The sequence below is a fragment of the Etheostoma spectabile genome, chromosome 19 (assembly GCF_008692095.1).
Source record: "Etheostoma spectabile isolate EspeVRDwgs_2016 chromosome 19, UIUC_Espe_1.0, whole genome shotgun sequence".
NCBI classification, from domain to species: Eukaryota; Metazoa; Chordata; class Actinopteri; order Perciformes; family Percidae; genus Etheostoma; species Etheostoma spectabile.
The window spans coordinates 16,814,016-16,841,606 of NC_045751.1; the positions used below are offsets into that span (position 1 = coordinate 16,814,016).

At 41.2% G+C, this 27,591-nt stretch overlaps 1 protein-coding gene across 1 annotated transcript in view; it reads right to left on the reverse strand.

The window, feature by feature from the left end:
* Positions 1–3,706: 3,706 nt before the first annotated feature.
* The window catches only part of ache (acetylcholinesterase (Yt blood group)), a 29,776-nt gene continuing 5,891 nt past the window's right edge, over positions 3,707–27,591 (reverse strand). The window contains exons 2-9 of the mRNA XM_032544440.1: positions 12,732–13,250; positions 12,142–12,365; positions 11,196–11,456; positions 9,808–10,030; positions 8,257–8,490; positions 7,184–7,376; positions 6,182–6,360; positions 3,707–4,799 (exon numbers count right to left, since the gene is read on the reverse strand). Coding sequence (XP_032400331.1) covers positions 4,678–4,799; positions 6,182–6,360; positions 7,184–7,376; positions 8,257–8,490; positions 9,808–10,030; positions 11,196–11,456; positions 12,142–12,365; positions 12,732–13,164 — 1,869 coding nt within the window. The 5' untranslated portion in view covers positions 13,165–13,250 and the 3' untranslated portion in view covers positions 3,707–4,677. The remainder of the gene's footprint in view (positions 4,800–6,181; positions 6,361–7,183; positions 7,377–8,256; positions 8,491–9,807; positions 10,031–11,195; positions 11,457–12,141; positions 12,366–12,731; positions 13,251–27,591) is intronic.

Consider the following 27,591-nt stretch of genomic DNA (forward strand, 5'->3'; position numbering starts at 1 on the left):
TCCCTTTCTCCTTGCCTCATCTTTGTACCTTTCCACCTCCATTTCCCTCCATCCATCCATCCACCCATCCATCCATCTATTGTGTCCAGTTGGCTGCCAGGCCAGGGGCTGAGCCAGCGCTCTGTCACATTACCCCGCTGCTGAGTGAATTACTTGGCCTCCATTAGAGTAACGAGAAAGCAGGAGGACAGAGAGAGAGGAGAGAGAGAAAGAGAGAGAGAGAGAGAGATGGGGGAAGGGGAAAGGGACAGAGAGCGAGCACGAGGCCGAGATGGGAGGCAGGGGATGAGCGACGTGACAGAGATGGGTGGGGAAGAAAAGGGAGATGATGAAGAGGAGAAAAGGTAGATGATGTGGAAGGAGAAAGATACGACAGGGGGTATGAAAAGAAGATAGGGGAGCGGAGCTCTGACACAAGAGTGAGAGGAGGAAGTGAAGGATGAAAGGAAGAGAGCAGGAAAGACAGGAGGGGTGGTGGAGGTTGATTCGAGATGTAGATGAAACAGGAGAAAGATTGAGAGGCGGAAAGCAGGGCAACAGGGTGGTGATGAAGGGAGAGGAACAGATGTGGGAGGACAGAGGAGGGATGGAGGATGGGGAAGGAGAGGAAAGTGTTGGTAGGGGTGGGGGGAAAAACAGACAGCAAAGTATTGCAATATTTCCCATGGCAATACTGTATCGATACACGGACGCCAAGTATCGATCTTTTATTAGATAAATTGCACATGGGGATTTCACTTTTTGGTACCAGAATAATAAAATCTATTTCATATTCGGTCCACTAGATGGTGCAGTTGAGTTTGTTTTCTTCTGATGAGGTTAGCAAGGGGGACTGGGAGAAAGATACAATGTTGTCCTTTGGGGACATAATTCGAAGTTGGCAGAAAAGGTAATAAATTGTTTAATATCCTATCGTGACATAAACAATAATATTGTATTGTGACTTCAAAAATAATATTGTGACTTAAACAATATATCATGACATAAGCATTGTGACTTATACGAGTGAATTACTTGGCCTCCATTAGAGTACCGTGACAGAAGCATCGGGATAATAGGGTATTGTGGCATACACAATATCATATCATATTGTGAGGCCTCTGGTGATTCCCACCCCTAGCAGTTGGTGCAAAAAAAATCCAATGAAGGGAAGAAGAAAGAAAGGGAGAAGAGAGATGTGAGGAGGAATAAAAAAAGGAGTGAGAGGAAAACAAATGGGACAGAGAGCTAAAGCAGCGAGGATTGAAATGAACAGAGAGGTGAGAAATGTTAATAAGATACACCACATCTGTACACGACACTGAGTGGACCACACACACAGACACACACACACACACACATACACACACACACACACACACATACACACACTCAGTTTTTAAAGCTAGAGTGAAGTTATTGGGGTCATAAGAAAAAATTGGTTACTTTAACTGAAATATCCCATTTCAAATCAATACTGAATCGGATCTTGGACCTAGTGAATCGAAATTGAATCGATTCAAGAACTCAGAGGCGAGACCCAGGCCTAGTGACCTCACAGCTACGGCTCTGCTCCCACTTCTTACATCTAACCAATACGGTTTGGATTGAAAGAATCACACGTAAACACACAAACATGTTCACATGTACACGTTACACTGTATATTTAAAAGAGTTAACTTTAGCTTTTTGAAGGACGAATAAGTCTAGAGAGAAGGCTGCTTTATCCCTCGTCCCCGCCTCTACGAACAGATTCACTGTCACTGTAATATAAAACTTTGTCAAAATGTAGTACAAATATACACTAAACCTGGAATCTTTTACTTACTGGTAATGTTACAAAAGGAAATAGCCTCACAGATGGATAGTTTGACATTATAATCGGCGTATTTAAATGTAAGGGATTCATTATTTTGTTGCAGGGTGATGTGTTCGCTGCCACAGTTCCATTCTGAACCCTACCATCCAATTGCATCTTTAATAATTATATATATTAAATCCTTCATATAATTCTGTTTATAGTATTGACAGTTATCTCAAGACACTTTACAGATAGAGTAGGTCTAGACCACATTCTTTAATAAATGACCTTATTTATCTGTCATTTTATTTATATGTATGCAGGAATGCATGTATATAAATCTTTTATTTTAATGTTGTTGTTTTTTTTGTTGTTGTTTTTTTTATGTTCAAAAACTTTAAATGTTCAAATAAATAAGATCCAACAATTCCAGTAATCCCCCCAAGAGCAAGCATTTAGTGTGACAGTGGCAAGAAAAAAAAAGAAAAAAACCTTGGACAGACCCAGGCTCTTGGTAGGTGGTGTCTGACGGTGCCGGTTGGGGGTGTGATGAACAGTGGCAATAATAGTCACAGTAAAGATAATGTAACTATGACTAGAAATAGTTATATTTCATATTTCATGGTGCAGCAGGGCACTGCAAGGCGTAGCAGGACGTAGTATTTAGTATATAGTGGCTTTACAGTAAGGCCAACTTTTGAAAAAATAAATAAAGTAATCTCACACTTACAAATGACACTTTGAATTTATAAGAAGTAAAAAAAAATGAAGGCTCTTGTGAGACTTATTATTGAGTGTGGCCTAGACCTACTCTATCTGTAACGTGTCCTGAGATAACTTCTGTTATGATTTGACCCTATAAACATCAAAAACTGAATTAAAATACATCCTTGCTTATTTCAACACACTGGGGCGTTTTGCTGCTACAGCCTTAGGGCCCTTTCACACCTGCCTTGTCTAGTTCAGTTGAATTGTACTACAGTTGGTTTACCCTGCTGGTGCGGTTCGTATGGGCAGGTGAGAATGCAGCAAGCACATGGGCGCTCACCAAAAGCGGACCAAGCAAGCGTACCGAGACCAGCTTGATGAGGTGGTTTCGGTAAGTTTTGTTTGTTGTTAGAACGTGATCCAACCTCGAACTGCACCAACTATACATAGTCATCAAGTCTGAGCTCATGTCTCCTGTAGTCAGGTGTGTTTAGTAATCTGTGACGCAACAGAGCAGCAAATTGTAGCATCTTGCAGTGTTTCTATCACAGAAATTGACTGTGGTCAAGCTTGCCGTCCGTCACTCCCATCTCCGTGGTCAAACCAGCCGCTGCTAAATTTGGAGACACACGGCAGCAGAGCAGAGCGAAGTCTCGGTGACCAGAGAAGAGGTAGCAACTTTGCTCGCAAAACATTGTCTGATCATTTAAATGAAATGAGCTGGTTTGACCATGGAGATGCAAGAAATAAGCACTAGAGCACACAGGACCTTTATGTTGTATTTACTATCTTGCTCCCGCCCCAGACACATCCGACCAATAAGAGGAGTGAACGTTCTAGCGTGATTTGCAATAACGCATTTTGGTACTCTAGGATTTTTCCAGGTGTGAAATGAAACCCAACCAAGGGGAAACTGATTCGGACCAGAGCAAACAAACTGGGTGTTTTATATATATAGCAAGTAAGGGCCCTCATCACACCTATATAGGTGTGATGAGGGCCCTTACTTGCTCTGGCATGGCCACTAGCTTATGGTAGCAGATTTAGGAGCAGAGCTGCAACCAACTATTTTGATAATCGATTAATCGTCCAAGTCACTTCATTGACCATCATCCTTCAGCCATCCCTTGTAGCCACAGTGGCCGCAGGTTACACAACCTCACTTTAACTTAAGGGTGGAGTTGTTGCCTTTGCCTTTGTGATGCATTTGCAGTGATGTTTACATTATCAGTAGACATTTTCAGTTCCTCTGCTCACCCCCCTCTGCCCTATTTCTATCTATCTGCGCTGGTGTGCAAATTAGACAGTGACAGGTATGGCACTAAACTGCTGACAAGGGCAAACCTGAGGAGTGCCATTCAAATTAACAAGACTTGTTTCTCTTCACCTGTCGAGCTGATTTAAAGTGAACTTTTGAAATTCTTGAATTTCAAAACTCTTTTCGTAAATTAGGCGCACATCAGTCAGACTGAATGTCAGACACTTCCAAACCAACTAATCAAACTAGCATGAAGTGGTTTTCCATGGAGCCTTTGCACACAGAAACACATGGATGTAACCCAGCACATGAAAAATACACAAGACAAAGTGAAGCAGAACACAAACAGTAATGAGAATAGTGGTCATAATAATGAACAAGAAGAAGACTAAAAGGCCTCGACAGAAAAAACAGTGTTGTTGAGTCCAAAAAAACAAAAAACCCTGATATGTCGGAAAGAGAGGAATCGTCCGAAAACAAAAGATTTCGAGATCAACACAAAAGACAAGTGAGCCAACAGTAAACCAGTGGTGCAGTGTCATGGGCCTGTTGAGGTTGCAGATAAACTGGGATACGCACACGCAGTAATGACACATCTCAGACATTTCTAATATTACTACATGTTGATGACAACTTGCCTCCATAGCCCTTCATTTCCACAGACAGACAGACAGACAGACAGACAGACAGACAGACAGACACACACACACACGCACACCCACACACACATTTCTGAAAAAAACAACAACACATAAATAAATAGTATAAATAATAAAAATAAAGATCAACAGTGCCTGTGTTTGTGTGTGGATTGAAACAGGGAAGAAAAGAAAAAAAAAGTTTTGAATGAAGTTAGACTTCACTGAGGGGCTATGGAGGTAAACAGCCACGTCTTGTTCTCTCTGCCCTCCACCCGGCGTCCTCTTGTCTCTTAGAGCTCGGTGCAGCGCTCCTGCTTGCTGTAGTGGTCAAACTGGCTCTTCCAATGCATCATGTAAGAGGACCAGCGGTGGAACTCCACCTTCCACTGGCGCTCCGCCTCGTCTATGTTGTCTGAGAGGAGAGACACATCGGAGAGAGTGGTTAGCCGTAAAGATTTTTTTCACTGCATTGAAGTTGCTGTAGGGGGGCTTTACACCACAGCTGTCCTGTTGCTAATGTCATGGTCACAGGTTGTCATTTATGTTTTGTTTGGTTACCAACCTCAAGAGGGCGGGTCTTATGTCATTAAAGCTTGTCTGAAGCACTTCTACTTTTGTTTGGTAAGATGGTAAAGAACTAGGGGCGACAAAGCCCCGACTGTGGCGTCACCTTAAGTGTCCTCTCGTCACCTGTGTCTGAGCCAAAAATGCAGATTTAACATCTTGTAAGGTTTTATTTGACTTGTTAAACTGCCAAAAAAGGTAGATGACGAGTAGCTACAGAGCGTAACAACTAGGGCAACGGATGCTTACCGCTGATCTCTGTGTGTCAGGGCCTTACTGTCAATGACGCTCAACACTTACTTTAAAGGAAAAGGTAACCGGTCCCTCAGGTGAAAGGGCATAAACTCCCAATAGTGCAGTGGAGAGGAGTTGTGCGACAGTTGTGTCTGTTCTCCAAGTTAGAAAAAAGGCTTTTGATGTGAAAGATCTGTTGGAGAGGTTAAGGTTCTTTGATATTAGCATGACATCAAAGTAAAGGTCCCATATCAAGCTCTTTTTCAGGTTTTTACTTGTATTTTGGGTTTCTACTGGAACATGTTTCCAAGCTATAATGTAGAAAAAAAACACACATTGTTTTTCTTATACTGTCTGAATATACCTGTATTCACCCTGCGTCTGAAAAGCTCAGTTTCAGCGCCTGTCTCTTTGAGCTCCGCTCCAGAAAAGCCCAGTCTGCTCTGATTGGTCAGCGTTTCTGCGCTCTTAGAGTCTCTGCACCGTCATTGCAGCCGGGGAATGACTAACGCCACTGTAGCGCCACTTTCTACCGATATATAATATAGTTGTGACATCACAAGTCCTTACATCTCGTTTAAAAGGCTCAGTTTTGGAATACTGGCTGTGTGCATTTGTCTGTGAAATTAACATTTTGATATTTCCACAGTAATTATCTATCACCTTAACCTGATTTATAATCAAAAAAGACATGGAACACATTTACAGTATGGAAGCATTAAATAACGACAACCACCTATGTAATTGTACATTCTGCTCAGTACACACTGTATCTTGGTCACTGTTTTGTAATAACTAAAGAGGGGGTTTTCTTTATCCATTTATGTGTCTATATGTGAGACTTGGCTTATATTTGATTAGCGGTTTTTATTTGAGAATTTACAATAAGAGCCTTTTAGGGACACCTTCAGACCTATAATGGGAGGACAATGCCTAGTAAATACTGGTATTCAGTACAGACGCCATGTGTTGAGCAGTGTTAGAAGTAGTGTTTACCAGTGATGTTGAGGAGGCGTGGCAGGAAGCGGTTCCAGAAAGCACACATCTGGTTCCTCAGACCTTTGTAGACCTTCACTGATTCAGTGTTAAGCCCGATATGTTTCTGCTCGCTGACAGTGAACACAGGCCAGCGCCTCTTGCTTTCCACCATCCCGTCATGGTTCACATTGGGATTTCTGTTAGGGAGGAGCATGAGGGGGCGGTACAAGAGACAAATTACAATGAAAATGAAATGGATTTTCAACATTATCTCTAGGGTCCACTCAGCTAAAACTAAGGCAGTCTAATTCAACAGCCAAAGCTACGTCAGTACTGGGATACACTTAGCCACGTATTGTGTAATTTAGCATGGCACAGAGCAAACCCATGGCCACTGTTCAGTGGAAAAATTTACTAGTAATTAGCACTGAACCAAAAGTATTAAAAGTACAGCTGAGGCTAAGGGCTTTTGCATAGACTGGGTAAACCTCGCCCACTCTGCCTGCGATTAGGCACCATGGGCATCTGTGCCAAATTTTATGAAAATCCATCTGATCCTTTTTGAGAGATTTCTATTTGGACCAAAGTGGTAGACCGACCAACCGGCCATGCGCTGTGCGCTGTTCGTCCAGGTGTCACGTGAATATGGTGACCCACATGTTTTACACATATCATGCTCCAAGCTAATGCGCGGTAACAAGCCGAGGGTAATACAAAACGCAAAAACTAGGAGGCTCCGGAATCGGAACCAGCGTGAACCAAGATGGCTCATACACTTTTATTAACTCATATATTTACTATATGTTTTCCTCAGAAGTGGAAGTACACAGGAAGTCAGTGATAAACAGTTGAGTTGCTTAGTTTTTTTTGGGGTACAAGGGTTCTGGAGAAAGCTGCAAAGAGGCAATACAGGCCAATTATTCTGCCCATTTCCAACAGGCAGCACTTTGAACGGGCACCGCCCTATTTATAGTCCAGTACATATCAGATTAATTCTTTCCACTCCGTGAGTTGCCTCACCCAGTTCGTGCAAAGTTGGCCCAGTATTTCATCATGCGTTGGCTCAGTTTCTCCTCCTCTACAGTGTAGTTGAGTCTCTTCTCCAGTGGCAGGCCGAAGACAAATTCAATCTCGTAGCCGTGGATCACACCCATCCACTCGGGCCATGCCAGGTTGGACGCTCGGTGGTCAAACAGGTAGAGGTAGACCCCTCCTTGAGGAGCAAGAAGAGAAAGGGATGTGTGGTTATTTTGTGTCTACAGCAATGGTTTTACATTTACACCCTCTGCAGATGCTGGTCATATATGTTTTGGATACACCACTGGGTCCCCGCCAGGTTTTTGGCTGGAATGGATTCCCCCTTAATGATGTGGTGAACAGTGATGTATTGAATAGTCAAATATGCAATTCTTTGATCAAAGGAGCCTGATTTGACTGCCAATCTTATAGTTGAATCTTCACAGTGGCGCAAAGCCCCAGTTCAGGCCAAAGATTTGTGATGCTTTAGCCAGCGTCCATCCAAAACTCAGACAGTTTGTAACATAGAAATAAATGGATTATGGATGATTTTATTTCTATTGTTATGAAAGAAGGATCATGCCCTTTTGGCTGTATGGGGGTGCTCAATGCTTGATTTAACATAACTACCTGCTTTCTCCCAGTATACAGCCAATGTGATCAACATATTGCCGTACAAAAAATGTGTAAAGAAAGAAGCTTGTAATAAATCTTTTTCGAAGTGTTTGAATAAATCCAACCGCCCCATGAAGATTTATCTTTCACTTTTTAAGAATCTGACCCCCACCTACACACACACACACGCGCGCCTAACTACTAGCCAATCAGAGGCAGAGTAGGCCAGGTCTTTGCAGAATGCGGATGACGAATGGCTGTGAAAGATGCCATGTAGCGTGTGAATGGAAACATTTCCAAAAAACCTTTCTTGCAGACATATTACTAGTGTGCCTTTGGTTGAGCTACCAAGACTGATGACCCCTGGTGTAGACAGTGTGTTCAAAAATGTCTGCTGCTTAGCTTGGCATGTAAGAACGCCAAAACACATTAGCACAAACACACACACTCACACATCTTACCTTGGGAGTTTCCTCCACTGTTCATCCCTCCTCCCATGTTAGTCTTGAGGGCAGTGTGCTGGGCGTAGGAGCGAGCAAAGTGCGCCAGTGGGCAGATGACGTTATGGTCGCCCACTATGTCGTCCATGGCGTCGCGGTTCTTCAGTCCGTTATTCTCATCCATCCAGTCAGTATACTGCAGCACCACCGCCTCCAGGCCAATATCGTTAGCATGTGGTACACTCAGCTTGACACCTGGCACAGTGAAGTTTTAAGGTAAATTTCTTTATTATTTATTTTAGAGGAAAAACTGAGGCTGTGATGTGGTAAAGCAGAATCATGCCTGTAATGGTTTTGTTTTAAATTTGATAGTTGGGATTTCTATGTTTCTCTCTAAAAAATCCCATTAAAGTGCCTTGCACAGAGTCCAAGATTTTTGTTTGCGTCATACTAAAAATGTGTCACGCACAGACACCCTTGCAAACTGTGTCCGATGCGTATTAATTAATCTGTTGCAAAAACCTTCGCAAAACACACAAAAATGCGACGCTGCTGTTCCTCTTTCTCCTTCTCGCTTATTTCATCCCTCGCTTCTCTCCGTTGACGGTACCTCGCTATGCTGTCCTCTCGGCCCGCGTCTTCTTGCGTTTGCCACCATGGCTACCTGAAGGAGTTGCGCAACCTTCGCTCTATGTCTTCATCACTACACTGTTGCTTTCATTTTCTGTCTGCGTTCACTCATCTTTCCCTCTTCCATTCTCCTTCTCCTCCTCCTCCTCATCATCATCATCATCATCATCATCCTCTTGGATATTACCATCCGACCTGTTGATAGTAGACTATCTGGGTTATGAAAGAATACATTGCACTCTCTTCCTGTGGTGCATTTCTGGATAGGCTCATACATTCTCCTTTTCAAAACACATGAAAATATTTGCTGGGGATGCAGGGAAAAAACACAGAAAATTTAACCTGTTCGGAATTTCTTTATGACGGCCGTGACCTTTGGCAGTGTGTAAACGTGACATTTTGGACTCACAAGCTGGCTACATTGCACACGCGATGTTTGCGGAGCGGATGTTCCAACACTACGCTTCCACTATAATCAATGAAACTAGCTACACCTGACACAAGAGCAGCGCGTAGTCGTGCATATTCTCCCCAGAGATCCACTCTAAATGCGTAAAAATAGGACAGACTTGTCTTTGTATTTTTAATGGTAGGTGTGTTAGGCCCTTTTACACAAACATGGATCATTAAGTGTCTGTATTCCTTTTAAATGCAACTACCGATAACTTAATGACTAGTTGCTTAATTGTTTCCCTCACCTGCGTCTTTTGATAACAGCTGACAGTAGACATTTCACAGTGCTGTGAGAAAGCTTTCCGTCTTGCCTCTGACTCACACAATCCTACGCCGTGTGTGCGCTGCAGGTTTAGCCAGTTAAAAGATACATTTATCCACTAAACACACGTTCAAAGTAGCAAAGCGTTATTGTGCAGTGACCTTTACAGAATTGTTGAATTCTGCAATTATATAAACAAATTATTTCCAGCTGTGAGTGAGCTTCACCTTCCAGGAAGTTTTCTCTGGAGATCAGGCTCTCATTGTCCTTGCTGAAGCCCGGAGCTCCGTACAGCAGGAAGTAGGAGCCCTCGTCCTGGTTGATCCCGAGCAGGATCTGAGTGTCTTTAAAGTTGCCAGAGCTGAGCATGGCCTCGGGGGTGTCGGGCACCACCTCGCCATCCACAACAGGGACAAATGAAAACCGGAAGAGGGCTGACCACGGCAGGACCTGCTCAGAGCAGGATGACAAAAAGATTACTGAGTTGATCTGAGTGACGAGGTGAAATGACACAAAACAGACTCCTGCATCCAGGCCAGCACGACAGTTCACTTACGTCTCCGCCTGTGCTATGAAGTCTGGTAGACGTGCTGCAACACAGCACATCTGGCGCAGTGTAAGTACATTTGACTTAAGTCCTGTTTTTTCCATTAGCCAACATTAGCAACCAAGTTAACATGTTAACGTGAATTTTGGATGCACCTTGTTAACCAAGCTAGTTAGCGGTAGCATTAGCTGGTAATTTAATGTTTCACTTAGCACTCTTCCCAAGCTTCATGCTCTCATTCAAATATGGTCACTTCTCGCTCCAGAAAATCAAGATGGCAATGACCAAAATGCCAAAGTTAAGGCTTCAAAATGGAGTCCATAATCAATGGGTGACACAGAGTGGCTACGTCCACTTCTTTGCTACAGCCTATGGTCTTACATGATGAAAAAACTGGAATACTTTGGAACTCAGATATGTGTATAATAACTAATGACTCACAAGAGCTGATGTTTATGATTTGCATCAATGTGATGAAGGTTTTTTTAAGAAAACGTACTATATCGTAATATATATCAATATCATTATATAAAATTACTTTTACTGTACCATGACAGAGGATTTGATTCATTTTGTTGTCATGGCATTCTACCTATTGTTTTTTTTAAACTCACAGTGAAGCAGAATATTAAGGAACTGTAATAAGGAATTATTTGTTATTTTTGTTATTGTCAACAATTCATACTGTATGAAAAGACCCAAACCAATAATGAGTTAGTCAATCTCTCAATACTTTCTGACTTCCATAATCTGTCTGTGACTCTCAGCTCTAAGATCACTGTTTCCTACGGAAGATGTAAAAACAAACCGATCACAAATAACGTATATAGTTTAATTTTTAAGAGAGGCTCAGTCTTCCCTGAAACAGCTGGGCATTGTAGTTTTTAAACAAACATTATTTAAACAGGATGAAATTATGCATTTGGTAGGGACTAATTCCAACGGCGGACTAATCCACATTTAGTGCTTTAGTTTATTTTGACTCAGTGTGTGGTGATGCCTGTGCACCAAGGCCTAAAGAGGATGAAGTGAACTTCACTGACAGTTTCCTGACTGAGTCTGCATTACCTGCCACTCCTGGTCGATGAGCTCCTGTGGAGATTTACTGCGCAGACAGTCCACCAGCTCGGTGTCGTTGCCTCCGTTGCAGCCAACTAGTTTACCCAGCAAGGTGGCCCGTCTGCGGGCCTCAGCGGGGCTGACCGAGGCCCAGGGACAATTGGGGACCCCGCTCTGGAGGATGGCCCTGGTGAAGGTCGGTCGGCTGTCTGGAGACAAGAGGTGGAATCCAACTGAAGCAGCACCGGCACTCTCCCCAAAGATAGTCACCTGTTTGGTAATAGACAGCAAGAGTCAAAATTAGCTCTTTGTGTAGAAAGAATACTAGTGTTTCTCAAACTTCAAATAGAGTAGCATTGGCCTACCATGTTCAACTATGGACAGTTCACGCAGGAGGAAGGTTTATTCCTAAAAACATTATTTATAATTGACAGCCACAGCCACGCTGTACTGCCTCTGCCCCCTCTAACTATCTGAGTTTGAGGTAACTCGGGTCAACTCCTTACTGTGTAGCACTGTTTGATGCTAGCAGGTGCTGTGGAGACTTCACTGCCGCTGCTTAAGTAGCAACTAGCACTTGTGCTTGTCCACTGTAGTTTCAACAATCACAACTACTCACAACTAGTTTCAGGGCTGCTCAAAATATTTTCCTCCTCATCTACACTTCTCTTCCTAATAGTTCTCGTTTGGCGTCAAGATTGCATCGTTTTGAATTGTTAATGTGACCTATCTTGCCATCACAGCTCGTAACTATGTTCATGAACGTGACTATGTAACGTTAGCAAGCTTATACCAATGGAAAAGAAAAAGCTAAATTAATTAAGTTTCTTTAAAAAAAACATAGAGAAGATTACATCTCTGTACCACTAAAGGGAGCTTGGATACCACCAGTGGTACTTGTACCACAGGTTGAGAACCTGGTGGGATAGACAAATCAAAGCAGAGAGAAACTAACCTGTTTGGGGTTTCCACCAAAGAAGTGGATGTTATCTTGCACCCACTGCAGTGCCATTCTCTGGTCCAGCAGACCCACGTTGCCGGGAGCCTCAGAGCTGCCATGTAGAGCGAGGAAGCCGAAAGCACCGATCCGGTAGTTCATGGAAACCACAATGACCGTCTCACTGTGAGCTAGGTAACGGCCATCATACACATCCAGAGAAGAGGACCCACTGTAGAACCCTGGGAATGTTAAATATCACAGTGTGGTGTTAACCCATTGTAGCACAATCTCCCACAAACAGACAGAAGCTTTGTATCTGGTTATAATTACAAGACACAGTGTTTCAAGGATATGGTCAGAGAAGGAAACAAAGGACACTGTCATAGTCTGGACGGTCTTATTTTTTTGTATTTTTACTTTATAACCAGAAAATTGGTCAAATCTTTCCAGTAGATCTCATATACAGTTCAGTAATCTTGTATGCTCCCTGCTGGAGTGCAAGGTACAACCTGGTGCACTGCTGAACCATTGTCTTCACTGGAAGAATGAGTCACGTCTAACTTATTTATATTTTGTATCATTGTGACTAAGTCGTGACCAAGTACCTCCACCGTAGATCCACACCATGACGGTGAGATTGTGCGGCCTGGGTGAGGAGGGCACCCAGACATTGAGGTACAGGCAGTCCTCGCTCATCTCTCTGTTGGGGTTCCACATCTCGCTGCCCTGGAAGCCTGGGTATGACGTGTCCACAAACTGGTAGCAGGCATTGGGGTAGGCGTTTGCATCGTACACCCCGGTCCACGGACGCTTGGGCTCAGCGCGACGGAAACGTTGTTTCCCTACCGGCGGCTCAGCAAAGGGGATGCCCAGGAAAGACGTGACGTAGCTTCGGTCCATCACAGGCATGCGGATGCCGCGGACTCGACCGGTGCGCGTCTGAACAATGAGGTCTGCCTCGCTCTGGGAGGAGCAGGCGGGGATGAGGAAGGAGAGGACGAGGATTGGGGAAAGGAGGAGAAGGAGCGAAGTCTGCATGATGGAGGCAAAGGCAGTCTGTGCAGCAGGAGCTGTGGTCGTGATTCCCTCTCCAATCAGGGAGGGCAAGGTCTTCTCTGCTTCCCCTCAGAAAGAGAGAGAGAGAGAAAGACTAATGTGATTATGCTACAGGAGAGTGATGGAGAACAGAGGGAGGGAGAAATCAGATGACAAAAGAGATGATAGGACAGAGGAAATAGGGAGTGTCATCAAGGTACAGTAGATTCAAAGATTTGTTCAGACAGGCAAACAACTCAAAACCAAATGCTTTTTTTTCCGTGTGTAATATTGGTCACACATCTCTGGATGGAATCATATATTCTCTATTCAGATTCGAACCAGATCTTGAAACATTGTCTTGGGCTCATTCAGAAAGGTTCACCACCCAAAATTTAATAGCAGAGGTGGCGAGCTCCTGCCTGGCCTGATTGTGCCCAAATGTCTTAACTTGTTGGTAGAGTTTTTTTTTTTCCATGAACATTTTATTTTAGGTGAGGTGGGGCACCTCCACTATAAACTACTGGAGGTAACGCTGGTAGGTGTTCACATATCTGGATACAAAAAGATTGTCCAAGAAGTTCAATATATACTATACGCTTTGGAAAATAGATGCAAATCATGTCTAAAATAATTAAACAAAAATTATACTTATATAATGGATTATAACTGTGATGCATTTGATCAGACAATTCTTGACTGTATAATTATAATAGACAAGGCATCCGGTTCAGCAAAGTGCTGAAGTGAAGTGACACATGCGGTTGCAAAAAGAGGTCGGTTCTGTAGAAGTCTATGAGAAAGTGATCCACTTCTCACTTGATTTATTAGCTCAGTAAACATTTTCATAATGAGTTTATAGTGGCTGTGATGTGATTGCCAGTGAAAGTGTGTAACGTAGAGTGTAAGCAGCTACTTCCTCACTCCTCCCTCTTGTCTAAAATCCTCAACCAAGATGGCTGCGCCTGTGACGGCAAACTCAACAACTCATAGCAGATCTCCACAAACCAATGGATGACGTCACACATGCACTATCCATTATACAGTCTATGTTCTCAACACATACATCAATTAATTTTGATGGTTTTTAAACTGTAACGATTTGCTTAGACAACAGATCATGTGGTCATATAATTTTTAAAATGAATATCTAATGGATGGATTGGCATTCTTCTCGTTTTTGGATGATTTAGGCAGTACGAGTCGGGCTTCTTCTGGATGTCTACACACCCTGATGCAGGCTATCAGTGAATGTAGCTGTGTAGGTGGGCAGTGGCTTCCCAGAAAAGACTTATTAAATATTCAACACAACACCAAGACAACCACAGTCTGACGGTGTCTGGCTGCTCCACAGCACAGATAACATGACAGTGCTACAGTGGAATCAAGCTGCTTTTGCTTATGTTCAGAAGTAATGGCTGTTGGTTAAACAACTCTGCAGGATCCAGTGTTCCATCAGATCCCATAATATGACATGGATCCAGCTAAACATACAGATCAGTGTTGTAGTACTCAAGATCAATCTGGGTCTCGAGACCACTTTTTGAAGGTCTCAGTCTTGTCTCCGTCTTGGATAAAGAGGACTCTGGATTTTATTTCAAGACCAGTCAAGACCACAACTGCAGGGATATCACTGAATTACCTGTCTATCGTCTGATTTAATTGTTAACATCATTACTGTGATTCCATGTAAAAATTCCTGGTTCAAATTCAAAACACAAACAGAAATTCTGTCACGGAACAGAAATTTCAAAAGGAGAAAATACTGGCTTTAGCATTGTTGGCAGAAAACACAGTATTTCAACTCCCCACTGTGTCAAAAAGCCTTAAATACTCTAAATGGAAAGTGGGGTCAAGTTATAAAAAATGGTTGGTACTTGCGTTATTTAGCCCCTTTCCAAAACAAGCTAGCATGACATATTAGCACCAATGGATTGGGTTCTTTAGTTTATCTTCACACTAGCTTTAAAACAACCTACCAAAGACAGTAAAGTCGGCCGAAATTGCCGGCGGTCCCTTGGGTCTTTTAATGTTGTACCTGAATGCAATTTGCTCAGTGGAATGGAGTACCTTGGAGTAACTGAGAACACCAATGTTGAGACTCAGATAAATTCTCTATGCTGCTCTGCTCACACTGCACTGCGCCCATTCCCCAACTGATTGGATTATTTGATATTGTGATGCAATTTTCATCTACATTACACAAGGTGTGTATTTCAAAACATATCTGATACACATCTTCCGCTGTCTTGATTCCATCCACAGATTAAAAAAAAAAAGAAGAAAAAAAAAGGTTTTGACTTATTCATCATTGATAACATTATGGTTTCTCCTTAATATGTACAGAAACAAATTAACTGCTTTGCTAGGGCACAGAGTTGCTCTCAGACACAATAACTCTACAATGAATTGTAGTTTTTATGCACATTTTGGATTGAGTAACGTTCCCAGGCAAAGGTTCATTATTTGTAACTGCGTTTGCCAGAGGGATGTTGTCTAGAAAAATGTTTGTCACAGTAAAAAAATCACTCAATGAGAATCTTGCTGGAGTTACTACTTTGTGTCCGCTTTTGTAGGAACACCAGTATGCAATACTGATACCCTAGTGCAAGTGCTGAGACCCCTGTTACCAAGTTTCCACTGTGAAGGAGGGAACGTATTTTCTTTCAGTGTGCAGACATGTTAAAAGCCCCTCAGTACTCAACAACAAAGGCTGAGACAGGTGCATGGTCATGAGGGAACTATAAAAAGGCATCAGAGTAAAACCTGGTAAATGCCACACCGTTTGATGGATTAATGCACTTACCAGATATGCATGTCCACATACTGGAACCATATAATGGAACTTTATATCTCTAAGAGACTGTCTAAAAAAATTATAGTTCAAGAGTGCTGGGGGGGGAGGAACATTTTTTTTGTCACAAACGTTTATAATCATTATATTTAGTCAGAAGAAAAACAGTGGGTTGCATTCGGTGAGAGGCAACAAGTGTGTCCTGATTAGAATGTGGAAAAAGAAAGTTTAATGTGCAAAACAGACCAAGTTAAGCAATAACTTCAACCAAAAAGAAGTTGTTCTTTTCTCTAGTTATATATTGATAAGCCGGGCCTGAAATTAACCTTTACCCACACAAATTTTAACAATTTCCATTGCTGGGTTAAACTGTGAATCTGTGACGTTGACGGGTAGCAAGTGACATATGAGTGAATTATTAGTTGTTGTTGTTTGGACAGACCTGTCCTCACTGCTAAAAAAAACACTGGAATTATATTTGGACTAGCGACAGAAAAAAACTACAACACCACAGAATGAAACATTCTAAAGTGGAGGGAACATTTCAATGAGCATTAGATTAGATTAGAGGTAGCGTTACATTGGTGTTGGAGAATTAAGACCTGTTTGAAATAATTTAAGACCTGGAACAATACTTTAATACTTTAATTTAAGACCTTTTTAAGCCCTAAAATTCTGAATTTTGAAATGTTAGACTTTTCAAGACCCTGCGGAAACCCTTGATAGATAGAAGGGCAAATCAATGTAGATGTCAGTGGGTTGTTGAGCCCAGGAGGAAACTGCAGCGCTCTGCTGTCCTTGCACATAATAAAAAGTAATTAAAGAAACATCCGTGTGGGCTCCAGTTTCCTCCTGGGCCCAGCTATGGACTGACATGCTGTTAGATATTATGCTTTCAACTACTAATCCTAACTGTGGCTTTCATACGTCCTCATTAGTTACTCAGGAGGATACAATTCATCTGCAGTGACATTTCTGATTCATATGGAAAACTTCATCTTGGAATCAGATTTGACTTCAGAGACATGACTGGGACTGTGCATTAAATAGGGACTAATGCATATCCCCGCTTTAGATAAACATTTGGGGCATAATGCAGCAGGTATTGTTGGTGGTTTGGAATGTCTGCAATGTATAGGCTCTTACCTCCATACATTTCATCTATAGGGTCAATGTAAATAATCGCTATGGAAATAACCGTCTGCAGTTTGTTTGCTGTATCCTCCCTAATGGAAAAATGTAATCTTAGCACAAGCATTACAAATAATATCAGTACTAGTCTTCAGTAAAGGTTATGTAAGTTGAGTAAAGACCTGTTGCTGGACTGAACATATTGAGAGCTGCAACGATGAATCGATTAGTTGTAGGTCTGGGTTAAAATAATCAATTCTCTAATTAAAATTGATCTTTGTTTGAGTGATCTGATATCATCGGTCATGTTAGTCCTGTTAAGTCAAAAGTACTTTAAACAATTCCTAATGCAAACATTAACCCGGTGTATAACGGAAAATGTTTGAGGGTTGCCTCTTGTTTGTACAATTTACAGCATAAGTTCTCTGAGAATCTCTTTTTACCCAAGCAAAATTGGTATTGTAACTGAAATTTGCCTAATCTATTTGATATCAAATCGGAAATGTATTTGAATCGGAATGGAATTGATTCAAGAAATCATTGGCGATACCCAGCCCTAATTATTTGTCAACTATTACATTATTCTTTAACTATTTTAAAAGTTTGAGTAATTTGTTTATGAAATAAATAAAAAGTTCTGATTCCAGCTCCTTAAATGTGAATATTTTCTAGTTTCTTCTCTCCTATGTGACAGTAAACTGAATCTCTTTGAGTTGTGAACAAAATTTGTGGACGTCATCTTGGGCTTTGGGAAACACGATACACATTTGTCCCTCTTTTTTAACTAATCGGTTTAATCGAGAAAATAATTGACAAAGAAAATAATCATTTTTTGGCAGTTGCAAAAAATATATATATACAGTCTCCGCTGGATGTTTGCTGTGGATGTAAGGTAATGTTAATATTGTGAGACATATGTTTAAGCAATGAAGCCTAATTTTCTCTGTGTAAGTCAGCAAAGACTAAGAGAACCAATCTCCTCTTCAAATTTAATCACAACATGCATGTGTGTGTGTGTGTGGGGGGGGGGGATAGTGAAAGGTGACATCACCAAAATATATTTTCCATACTAATATAGCTGAGAGGGAGTGTGTACAGAAATAGTATCAACACACACACACACACACACACACACACACACACACACACACACACACACACACACACACACACACACACACACACACACACACACACACACACACACACACACACAGCTATCTCTATCCCTTACAGCACCTCCAAGCTAATCCTGTCTCTATGACAACCATACATTGCAAAACATAAACAAGAGCCTCCAACCTGACAGGTGGGAGACAACTGTCTACAGCCATTGTTGCGCATGTACAACCAAACACAAACCGAGGTCTAGCACTGTGTTTTTGAGATGGCAGTGAGGTGGCCAGCAACAGTTAACGTCATTAAATATTGGGTTATATTGTTAGATGAAGTTAACTGTTGACTGTTGAATACAGTAACGGGATCCATTTAAATTAGATGAATACATAGTTTAACCTTATTTGATCTTTCCAGTGTATCACTGTGTGTACTTCGTCCAAAGCAATCCCACCAATCGGTCCCAAAACGTCCCAGTTAGAGAGGAAACGCTGTAGACGTATTCTTTGAATATCTTTACAATCATTCCCTGAAAGAACCAAGCAGGCCTGCCTTGTGGCACGATCCAAATTCTCTTCCAAACTTGCTGCTTTTCAGCGTGTAGCTTGCTTGCTTGAAGGTTGTTGTTGTTGTTTCCCAAAGTGAATGGCGTTTGAGAACAACGACACACAGTTGCAGAACATCCGGCATCGCCGAACGTGAGACAATCATCCTGGACATGTATTGTCGTTGATCCAGAGTAGACAGTGACCTTCATCAAGATCTTACATTAACTGCCAGTAATGTTTCATAATGTATTTTAGTGGCGTAAGAAGCTGGAAATAGTGTGTCCCCCCCCTTTCTATCTGTTTCTATTTATTCAATTGAAAATCTGTTTTGAATCATATCGATTCTGAATCAAATCCTCAGCAAGAATTGTAACGAAATGTTGTTTCTTTTCCTTTGAGGCTGTGGATTTATACACAACTGTAAAAGTCTTGTGTGCATCTTTTTTCAGATCATGCTTGTGGTGTGTGGAGGACATCTGCTTTCTTGTAAGTCTATGTGGGCTGGCCACTTGTACTGTAGTGTATTTGCATGATACAATAGACAACTACTATACTTTACCTGAAAACAATACCACATTTTTCTCACACACAATCTGGCCTCTACAGCTGCAAATCCACACTGTGCTAGAAATAGCGGTAGAGGAAACGTCTGCAAGGACAATCTTAAAGGTCTAAGAATGTGGACTCACACATTCTGGATGATGGACTTAGCTGTGGGCAACATGAAGGACTGTCATCGGGGTTACAGGCCTGCATGAGAGCACAACTGTAACATTTTAAGATTTGGAGTTTTCCCATGTTTCTTGTTAGGGGTGCACGATGTATCGACTCAATTCTTTTGCAATATCACGTTGTGCAATATCAATATCGAAAATGTCCCAAAAAGTGTGCAAAATTCCATTTGTTTTGTGGAGATGCGCAATTGTAGAGTCTGCATATTTTATCGGCAAGTTGCCCTGCCTGTCACACATTGACACTTTGACAGCGTAAGGGAATAGGGGGATAGAGACAGCGAAAGAAGCAAGTGTGTGAAGCAAAAGGACAGAAAGAGACAGAAAAGGAAGAAGATAAGTGTGGCTCAGGGAGACGACAAAATTATGTATGTAGAAGAGGAAACGTTAGTAGCCAAAAACAATGCCTTCTTGCCAGCGTGGAACAACTTTGGCTTTAAGCCAACAGATGTTGCTCAAGCTAATGCAGCGCATAAGAGGCAATACAACCAAGTTCTTCTCTCACTTCAAAAACCACCACAACACACTGTACAATGAGTGCATATAGTAGTAGTATCCCAAAAAAAACTATTTATTTATTCAGGTTCTACTGTCAGTTGAAATAAATCCACGTGTTGTACAAAAACCTGTTGTTTTGATATATTCTATTAGGATGTGTTTTCCCATAATTTGTGTTTGTATTTATGTTTAAGACTATCAAATGGAAATTGATATTGCAATAATCATGCTCAATATCGCAAAATAACATTTTGTCAATATCGTGCAACCCTAGATCCTGTTCACATGCTCATCCAGACAGCAGACTCGCTTGTTTCTCATTTGTTCTCTTTTGCCTCATGAACTATAACTACAGTATATAACATGCCACTGTGTATTTCCATCTAACATCACTGTTTGTCTGTCCAGTATTAAGTGAGAGCTGCTGCTCTTAAAAAAACGTTTTGGTTCGTCTTTCCACTGTTCCAACAATCACCAATCTGGTTTAGTTAAAATAAACCCTTAATTTACCCATTTACATGTGGAAATATGCTGGCTCTATACACGCTAAAAGTACTGATTATTTAAATGGGGTCTGGTGGGTTTGACCATTTCTGGGCTGTTTCTGGTTAAACAAAAAGGATCTTACTCTTTTTAAAAAAAAAGGTCTATCTCTGTATGGATCCTTTCCATAATGTTGTCAGACACTTAGAATAATCTGAGCCTGTCAGTGAGAAAAACAGCACTTTTACTGGATGGAAATACACAATGTATATTTGCCCTATAGGATTACATTTCAGCCCGGATTGCTGTTGCCAAGTTGGGTAAAGCGTTCTTGCTTAATACTCAAAGATTTTTGTAGACATTAGTCATTTAGACACCAACGCATGTGAAGGTTGAAAATTTCCCTTCAGGAAGAGATTGATATGTTAGTGCCTCAGCCAACCTGATTTCCACTGCCCCCTCTACTTTAATTCACCTTGCCTTGAAAAATTGCTGTGGATGTTAACATCCTATCCAGCACTCCCAGACCCAGCCATGTTTGACCCTAATGTTTTATATTCTAACAAGTCCTACAATTGACAACATGAAGATAAGTCCTAGCACAAATTCCAGAAATTCTCTTTAAAAGCCAACGGGTGACATCGCAGACACTGGGTCCATGTTGGTGAAAATCAAGGGAGGACCTCATGTAAAAGAGAGGGAAAGGGGGAGGAAAATAAGGAGGGGGGTGTTTACATCGCAATTATTTATAGCAGTGACAGCTGCGTGGCAACAGTGAAAGGGGGAAAAGAGAGGAGGGAGAGTGAGGCTGCGTGGAAGTATACAGTAGAGAGAGAATAAAGATGCTGGGAAAAAAGAAGAGAGGGAAGGATGGAACCTTGTCTTCTCTGCTTCTAATTCCTAGTTGCCCAATTTATCAACCAATCCTTGTAGTGCTGGCTCAGGTTTGCCTTGGACCAACCCTTAGTTAAGCTGCTATAGGTCTAGATTGCTGGAGGACTTCCTTTGACACACTGAGCCCCTCTCTCCTCTCTCTCCATCTGTGTACATTTATGTCCCAGAAATGCTTGTCACTAACTTACCCCTGGGGAGCTTATTCCACGGAGTCCTTGTTTTCTCGCCTCTCAGATTTCCTTGGATTGGGATTGCACCTAAATCATGACTGCAGCTGTTGCCATGGTCCTGCTTGACGCCCCACAATGCCCTCCTACGCCCCGCAATGCCCTCCTACACTCAACAACGCCCTACTGCGCTCGTCAACTCCCTGCTACATCCGGCAACACCCTACGAAGCCCGACAATGCCCCGTTATGCCCCGCAACGCCCTACCATGCCCGACAACTCCCTGCTACGCTCCACTACACCCTACTATGCCCTGCTACGCCTTGATCTGCTGCTACTATTATTTCTAGTCATAGTTCCACTATATTTATTGTTACTATAATTGCCATTGTCTATCATTCCAACTGCTACGATTATTAAGAATCATTTTTCTCTAAATCTGTAACTGTATCAGTGTCTCTGTGTCCCAACCAGCAGCAACAGATGGCCCCCTACCAAGAACCTGGTTCAGTCTGAGGTTTCTGCCTCCTTTTCCCTCGCCACTGTCGCATCAAATGCTTGCTTGTGGGAAATTGTTTGTAAATTATAGAGTGTGGTCTATACCTTCTCTATCTGTAAAGTGTCTTAGGACAACTCCTATTATGCTTTCATACTATAAATAAATTGACTTGAATTGGAGATGAGCCAACGGGTTCTGGGAGTAGTGAAAGGCTTGCTTGTACTATGCGTGTACAGTACAGTATGCTATACTCAGTCTGACAGATGCTCAGTCCTTTGCCATCTGTTTCCATGAAAGCTGCAGTGTGGTTTGTTTAGAGTGAGAAGATAATTTATGCCAAACAGTGAGAGGTTTTAAGGTGGGAGGATAGATGTTGACATCGAACAGTGAGCAGTTCCTCAAGCTTGGAATAAACTTAAATTAAAATGATAAAAAATATTGGCAATAGCATTGCACTGCATCAAAATTTCAACCCTGTGAGTCTTAGTACATGGGGCGCAAGCTCAACCACCAACCTAAGCTAAGTTACGTACGTAAGTCAACATAATAGACACTCAGTCTTGTGTGTAGTGAGCATGCCATCGACACCACTGTCTATTGAGCAATTTTGTGGGCACTGTAGATAGATTTACATTTTCATTTGGACACTCAAATAAAATGGCAGACATTAAACATTGCACTATACTGTAGAAAACAGAGTGGATTGATCTCAGGCAAAGCTGAAGAAAGCGAATAAGGGTGTTTTCCCAAAATGTTGAACTATGCCCTTTAAATGCAACAATGTACCAGCAGCCGTACTTTAACTTGTGACAACTTCTGAAGGTGATCCCCAAGAAAAGAAGGGGTTCCAGTGGGTGAGGAAATAAGAGAGGAGGGCAGAGGGAGACACGGAGTGGAGGGGCAGGGTGGGAGAAAGTGTGTCACTTCTCAAATTAGACTGGAGGAATTTGTGTATGAAGTTCACAGGAGGATTCGGTTTCACTCGGGGCGGGCGCATGTAATGTGTCTCTCAGGATAAAACACTAGACAGAAAAGTCAGTACGGTCAAAATGATAATCACAACATTGAGATCATGATGATTATAAACATATTTGAATAAACAGAGCACTACTTTTGATTCCCTGTTCTGCTACATTCTTGGTAGTCTCGCATTGCCAGACCTATCTCCACAGCGCTGTGGAGTAAGGTCTGGCGACACCACACGTACATTCTGGGATAGGAGAAAGAAACGCTCTGGGTTGTTTGCTTTTTTTTTTTTTAACCCTTGTGTTGTCTTTCCGTCAACCATGCAAATTTTTGATTTTCTGGGTTTAAATTTAAAATTGCTTTTTTTCACGACACTTTTGTCTGGGTTTTTTGTCACTTTTGTTGTTGTTTTGTTGTCATTTTTTTACAACAAATTGTCATTTTTATTCTTCAAATGCAAGAGAATTCAATAAAACACCCAAATTCAATGAAAGTAGTGAACTGCTCATTTATTTTATTTGTTAAGAGTGTTGCATGGAACCATCCACGTTTTTTTTTTGACAATTTGGTTGAATGAAACAACTTTCTAATATAAAAACTTTTTGAAAATAGGTCAAATTTGACCCGAAGGACAACAGGAGGATTAAACCGATCACAAAGGTCTTGGGTGGTGCTAAGCTCCGGATGCAGTGATGGTGGCTCTGCCAAATTGTCTAGGAAAGGAGGTTGTTTTGGTGGAACATTTGCACAATGCAAAACCTAACTGGTAACACAATATAATAAAGTGAGCAATTTAAAGGAGCTGGATACATGGTTAAACCTCATTAGCACTTACCAGTGTATCGCTGCTTGTACTTCATCCAGAGCAATGCCACCAATCGGTCCCAAACATAAAATCCCATAAACATATACTTTGTAAATCTTTCCAATCATTCCCTGAAAGAGCCAAGCAGCCCTGCCTTGTTGCACGATACAAATTTTCTTCAAAACTTGCCACTTTTCAGCGGCCAGCTCACCAATTTAGTTTCACATTATATTTTGGCCCCGCCTAGTGCGCCAAGCTAAAAAGACAGGAAACTGTTTTCAAACTCCAATTACGCGACTCCCAGAGAAGAATTTGCTTGAATTGATCAACTTTGAGACTCAGATATTCCACCAGAAGCAGAGAGTTTTCATATTCAGGTGATAAAACAGGTTGTTGAAATGTAATCATTGTTTTGCTTGATATTACTCTATGATGGCTAAGGAACTCTTTCGGACTTTTTAGGGCTTTATGCCAACCAAAGTGCGACAAAAGTCGAAAAGAGTCACAAAACAGCAACAAAACATTGTAAAAACTGAAGAAAAAAAATCTGAGAAAGCCACAAAAAGTGACATGCAGTAATACAGTCAAAGATATTTTACTTTTTATGATGTATGCATGTCAAACTCTACACGTCTGGCCCTTGATGCGATTCTCTTCCAGTGTGACCCATAGTGAAAATGAGTTTGACCCCCCTGCTTTAAAACCAGGAAAAGACAACACGTAATTTTACGATATCACGATATCCAAAATTTAAGCCGATATCTAGCCTCATGCATCAATATCGATATAATATTGTTACATAGCCAAGCCCTAGTGTAATGCCCCTGTGCTGGCAGAGTCCTTCCCGAGTCAGGCTGTTAGTTTAGGAAGAGCTTGATTTGATATGCAGGATGCAGCAGAGCACACATTTAATAAAAAGTCAATATCGCAGTCGATCATGTTTAATTGTGGGAAGCCAAAATAATAGATATATTTATTTAGAAATTTAAAAAAAACAGCCCTTTTCTGAAAATAATATACTGAGATTGTGGTGGTTAAATGTAGGGTTCAACCAATCATCGGCCTTGGCCGATTATGGCAACCGATATTTGGCAATTTGCAGATGATCTGTATCAGTGATGTATTTTACTGACAACCGTTAGAGCTTATTCATTAAATTACTTTATACTTTTTTCACTCTGTTGTTAGAACACAATACACACAGGTATGAAACACACAGGCGTGAAACGTACAGGGACTTGAACCTGCAACCCTACGATTCCCAACTACTGCTACCCCAAAATTGATTTTAAAAAAAGTGTGCTACTTTGGCTCCGTTACAGCTCTGTACGCAGTCTGCAACACCTGCAATCAAACTGTTAGTGTGTTAAGCCTTCAGGAAGCTATTTTGGTTTCATTATTTTAACTGTGTATTATGTTTAAAGTTTAGGTTTTATTAAATTGCTTAAAGCATTTATACAACTTGTATGTTGGGAGTTTGTAACATTCCAAAATCTTAATTTTAATATTGTTACGGCAAATACATATCAGTTCCAAAATCGGTTTTATTAACTACTAATTATTGGTATTGGTATCTGGGCTGAAAACCCAGGATTGGTCGGCCCCTAGTTTAATGTAAGGATTCCTGAAAAGACAGCCCGAACCTGAAGCACTAAAGAAGTGCATGTGGTCAAATAATATCTACAGTATATATAGAAACAACATTCAAATCACAAGGAAACACTAAAAGAAGCTCCAATGCAGAACGTCTACGACAAAATAGAAGAGTTGAGAGGCTCATGTGACCAGTGACTGTGGCACTCTTCAGGACAGGAGACAGGTATGACAAGGAACAGTTTGGGCTCAGTAAACTTGTAATGGGCAGGTCTAACTATAGTCTGACATTTAATGGAGCAAAATGTCGGTACCTGAAAGCGAGTAAGCTGTCCTCTCTGCATGTTGACAGAGAGCGGCGCTCCAAATCAACAGGCAGAGCTGTGGTGCGATGTGGAGCGCTACTATGTTGCCTCTGCAGTTTGTTTAAATCCCACGGCAATGTCACGGCAATGCGGTTGCAAGTGTAGTTACGCTTTTCAAAACGCCACGCAACGTTCTCTGCAACATACTATTAATGGCGAGGCAAAAGCGGTTGCGGTGCATGCTCTCTGGTTTATTGGCATTTCTTCAAACCAATCACAATCGTCTTTGGCTTTGCTAAGCGCCGGACGGAGCCACGGTGGCCCTGCGAAAGTAGCCTCAGGAAGGAACTTGTTTTGGTGGAACGTGCATATGTTCAAAATTTTTAAGTGCAGTTTTCAACTGATATTCTTTCAACTTACACAAAACAATCTGAGTGTCTATATTTGCGCCAGTTGATATTGCAATGAGACGACATGAAAACAATATGTTGTGCAGCCCTAATTGAAAGGCCATCGGGCTCCAGTTGATGACAGAATGGTAATATGGATAATCAGCCCTGCAGCTACAGTATAAACCGAGTTTCTTTCCCTGCCCACTCCTACATGCTTTTCGTCCTGACACTTAACCCACCCACAGGCTCTGCAGGTTACAAGTCCCGCTGCACATCAAACACGCCCCCTAAAGTGCTAACATAAAGTTTTCACATTGTATCACAGCAAGACTGCTGTTACAATGATAGCTCAATCTGTCTGCTCAATTTTTCTTGTTTAAATTTAATCTTTTTTTATACAGGTAAGTTGATTGAGAACAAATTCAACCTGTTGCATTCCCACAGTTCATTCATGCCCAGTCCACTGGAGTGGTTGGCATTTAGGGGCCTTGCTCAAGGGCACCTCAGTGGTGGTAATGGGGGAGGGACAAGCACTGCTCTTTCACTTTCCCCACCCAGATTTTATCCTGTCATTATAATAACAATAATAATTATTAATTAAAACAATTATAATAATTTAAAACATGTGGCCCTAATACTTTTCTGTACGGATCATACAAATGATGATATACAATAAATGAAAAAATGCGTTGGGGATGTTAACATTATCTTTTAAAACTACGGTAGTAGGGTTACTGGAGGGGTTGTAAATCTGTTTGTGTCCCCACAGGCCCAATATTTTTGACCCGTTCCGGAAGAGACCTGTAGGAAACCTGCCAATGCGCATGAATACTTTTAACCCTTGTATGGTATTTGGGTCAAATTGACCCATTTCAAATTTTTAAAAGAAGAAAAATGGTACAAGTTACATTTTTTCTACCTGAAATCAAGGGCCTTACCTTATTTTCCGTGATAAACATGTATTCCTGACTCAATTCAGAAAATTATTCGGGATATGACTCTTTTTCTTTCCAAGATAAGAATGATCACATAGTGGATTTTTAACATATTTTTTAACCTTATAACAAAAAACAAATCACATTTTTAATTGTGTGCTAGTAAAGACTGATTGCATTCCCCAAACATATATATTATCTCAATTGTTTGAAATTGAGATAAAGACAATATTTGTTAATAGATTATGAAGTAAAATTTTATTTCAGAATTGTTTTTAAAGTTGTAGTTTTTGATAATGTTGATAATGTTGTAGTTTCTGTTCCTTTTTTCTCCCATCTACACCACACACTTTCTGTTTATCTTATTATCGGTATATATATTATTTTATTACAAGTACTTACTTTTCAATATTTATGGTCACAGGTTAATATAATTTATATTATGCTACCGACACTTGCTTCATTACTTTAATTACACATTCCATTTAATTTTAACGTCACTTACAATGCAATATTGTTTCTTGAATCATGGAAACCGCACTTTAAAATACCTTTATTTGACGCCATTTTGCT